This window comes from Rutidosis leptorrhynchoides, chromosome 2 (genome assembly GCF_046630445.1).
Source record: "Rutidosis leptorrhynchoides isolate AG116_Rl617_1_P2 chromosome 2, CSIRO_AGI_Rlap_v1, whole genome shotgun sequence".
NCBI classification, from domain to species: domain Eukaryota; kingdom Viridiplantae; phylum Streptophyta; class Magnoliopsida; order Asterales; family Asteraceae; genus Rutidosis; species Rutidosis leptorrhynchoides.
Genome location: NC_092334.1, coordinates 231,680,153 through 231,683,610, shown reverse-complemented (window position 1 = coordinate 231,683,610; position 3,458 = coordinate 231,680,153). Strand labels below are relative to the sequence as shown.

Genomic DNA, 3,458 nt, shown 5'->3' with positions numbered 1-3,458 from the left:
CACATGCATTAATCCATCTAGGTCCCCTTTTTTTGTGACTTCCTAACAGTTACATAACTTTTTTTTTTTTTTGGAATGGCCAAAATATCATAAAAAGTTCATAGCGAGAAGGTAGGAAAGCCACGAATTACATAATAACTTTACCGCCAAAATTGTGTGAAGTTTAATATTCTGTATTAATATTAATGATAAGTTTACATTAATTATTTTGAGATCATGCTAATTACTTATATATTTATTTATAACAGCATTTTGATTATGCTAATTAGGTTTGTGTCACAAGTCAAACTTCCTGCTATATAAGTCTTACTATCTTGACACACCTTCTTGAATTCATGAAATAAAAAGCACAAACATCTTTACATATGTTCTTTTAAAGTGGCTAATGACGATCGGTATCTGTAAAGTATGTCTAATTTCATATTCAAACGTAACAGAAGTTCTTATTCTGCGTAGGTTGCTAGTGCATACACAGATCGATGATTAAATAGCGCTCGTATAAATAAAAAAATGAATGCAATGGTAGAAAACTAAATAATGACGATCCTACAATCAGTGGTTGATGATCAATCAAGAATAATAAAACAATATATAATAACATAAACATGAAAACGCAACAGCATTACTAGAAGCTACTGCTATGCTGATAAGGTATCCCATTGTTAATTTGTGTTGACCATATATATTTAGCACATCAATTAGCATAACAGTTATATTGATAAAGCTGCTTCATCAATATTCAATATAAGTTTTATTATGTACAACAATTAGTACAAGTACAACAATTAGTTCAACAATTTGATATTATTACATAAAGTCTATTCAATTCATTATAATATATGTCTCATTTTTTCCTTAATGAACAAGAAGTTCAATATACTGTTTTTTTGATTAATAATATAATTACTTCCAAAGATCCATCTGGCAAGTGGATGTAGATATTGAGGCATCTTCTGAGGCTATTTCCTCACTTTTAGAATCACTTAAAATCATGTTCATCTGTTCACCGATTTGAATTGATGATGTTGAAGGATTCAAATAACTGTTGTCCTTTGTGACTGTATCTTGATCATTACTAAGCTGAGAAGCAACAAATTTATCGAGTACTCGCCAATCAGTCACTTGAAGATCCTGCTGCCCGTTATTATTATCATCGTTATTATAATTATTACCGTAAATCAAGGTGGCATTCGACTCTTGAGTTGGGGGTTGAAAAGTACTTATGGTGGCCGATAATTGTGGAAGCTGAAGGAACGAGTGTTCATGCGGTAAGTTGTAATGCATTTGATCTAATTCTGTTTTTGCAGGGTGGTATGAAGTATTTGAGGTGTAAGGATGAGAAACTCGACTTGGGGATTCGTAATCGGGCATGAATGAATTAACTTGGTCATCGTACCAACAGATAGATTCGTGTTCATCCATTCTACGGACAGTTGTTATTCGCTTCTTGAATACTCTGCATACTACCCATCCTTCTTCCTGTTCCAAGGAAAGTAAGGCATTGTATCGAAGATTAACTAACAGTCACTGTAAGCACATAATATATATGGAAAAGGCCTATGCAGTACAAATATATGCATTAGTATATTGCTTGTATTTCGACAACAATAATTTTTTTTTTTTGAAAGATTAGCTTTGGAATCACTGACGAGGATAGAAACTATCCACCCAATCATTTTTTCCACGCATACATGCACACACAGGAGGAAACCTTAAGCATATATAAGAGGGACCCAATCCGTGACCTCCACCCGCCCAATACATAAGATATTGGGGTGAACCACTCGGCCGCGAAGGCGGGTTCAAAGCTTGACAATGAATTAATAGCTTGACAATGTAATAGCTAGTGTTTGACGAATGTAGGTTAAAAGGCAAAAGTGTCCTGGATTTTGTTTTCAAAATTAAATTATATTCAAGGGCACTTTAGTCTCTGTTTACCGCGTAACATAAACGCTAAATTTTAAAAATACATGAGGTCACATTGAAAAAGTTTCAAAGTAGTTGTGGTGTCACCGGACACCACTAACATACACCTAGATACGCCCTTGCTAGGCTTGGTATTTGGTTTCGATTATGTTGGGTGAAAGAAGTTAATATTAATAATAATATGAAGAACAAGTTCCGTAGTGACTAGACCAAAAGATGCTATAGAAACTTGCCTGAGTCATCGCATTTTCATTCGTTTCTAGTCTATACTCGTGCATGATCCAATCTGATTTCTGTCCGTTAGGAGCTCGGCCCTTATAAAAGACCAACGTCTTTCTCATACCAACTAGATTTTGCTTCGAGTATATGGCCTTGTCTCTTCCGGTTGCTTTCCAAAAGCCAACTTTTGTAGCCCTATTAGTACGAGTTCCCGTTGGATATTTTTTGTCCTTGTGGCTAAAGAAATACCATTCATTTTGCTCTTCAGTTCCCAAACTGCATAACTCTGTCAATATGACATGAAAAAGAGTTTAGAAACCCTTTAAATAGACATTATAATATTACAGGGAAGGGAATACATCTTTTTGAGGCAAGTTTTCTCGCCGAAAAGGGCACAAAATTAACCGCAATAACCTTTTCAACGGCGATTCAAGTCGCCGCAATTGCAATTTCAACGTTTGACCGGATTTTGAATAGAAAGAAAATCAAAAAGAAAATACGTTAATTCTTTTGCGGCGATATCATCAAAAAATGTCGCCGCAATTGGTTTGTTGACCCACTGTTGGTCAAAATTAAAAAGGTGAAAATTTTGTTGTATAGCGTGTCTTTTTTCGCCGAGATTCCGTCGCTGCAATTGTTTCGTCGCCCGTTATCTTTTTTCTTGTAGTGTAAAAGGTACTCAATATATACTACTTTAGTTGAAGACAAACTGAATCTAAATTTATCATGTCTTAATTTAATACCTTGAAGATCCCATGGTTCAATCCTATAGAGATCAACATCTTTGATAACATCGAGATCGATTCTTTTGGATGCAATTTTTTTTCTAAGGTAGTAATCTACGAGTTCTTCATCCGTTGGGTGGAATCTAAAACCAGGAGGAACATGTGAAAAGGTATTCATACTCTCAAAGATTGGATGATTTATATCTACAACCTGCAATATTCAAATGCGTGATTTTCAGTAGTTGTACCCCATACAAAAAAAAGAATTAACAGTCATGTATTCAGTCGATATAGTCTCAATTATGCGTACTCATCCGATTCACAATGCTGATAAATCTCAGGTCATGCAAGTAGATAATAAAGACAATGCAGTTGCTTTACAACCATGCCAAATTCTGGAAAAAAGAAATGAGATATTTTTAACTGAAAGAGAAGCTAGGCATAGATAAAAGCAAATCAACACTTGGGTTTTGTTTCGTTATGAAGTCCATTAACATTTACATGCATATCAGCTATATCAACTAATCACAATACATAGCATAATCAATTCAGTATTGAACAATAAACGGATGAGTTTCTCTCTATTCA

At 34.5% G+C, this 3,458-nt stretch overlaps 1 protein-coding gene across 1 annotated transcript; it reads right to left on the bottom strand.

Annotated features, from left to right (window-relative positions):
• Positions 1-903: 903 nt before the first annotated feature.
• Positions 904-3,048, bottom strand: LOC139891706 (NAC domain-containing protein 7-like). The gene is made up of 3 exons (XM_071874684.1): positions 2,889-3,048; positions 2,160-2,431; positions 904-1,479 (listed from the first exon to the last, which is right to left on the bottom strand). Exons 1-3 carry the CDS (start codon positions 3,046-3,048, stop codon positions 904-906), a joined length of 1,008 nt encoding a protein of 335 aa, XP_071730785.1.
• Between the last annotated feature and the right edge of the window lie 410 nt (positions 3,049-3,458).

Bases quoted from the DNA above. Each gene is read 5' to 3' on its own strand.
- LOC139891706 (XM_071874684.1), bottom strand. From the start codon at position 3,048: ATGAATACCTTTTCACATGTTCCTCCTGGTTTTAGATTCCACCCAACG. The intron at 2,432-2,888 runs GTATTAAATTAA...TCATATTGACAG, and splicing joins TGAACCATGGGATCTTCAAG to AGTTATGCAGTTTGGGAACT. The intron at 1,480-2,159 runs GCAAGTTTCTAT...TCCTTGGAACAG, and splicing joins ATGAAAATGCGATGACTCAG to GAAGAAGGATGGGTAGTATG.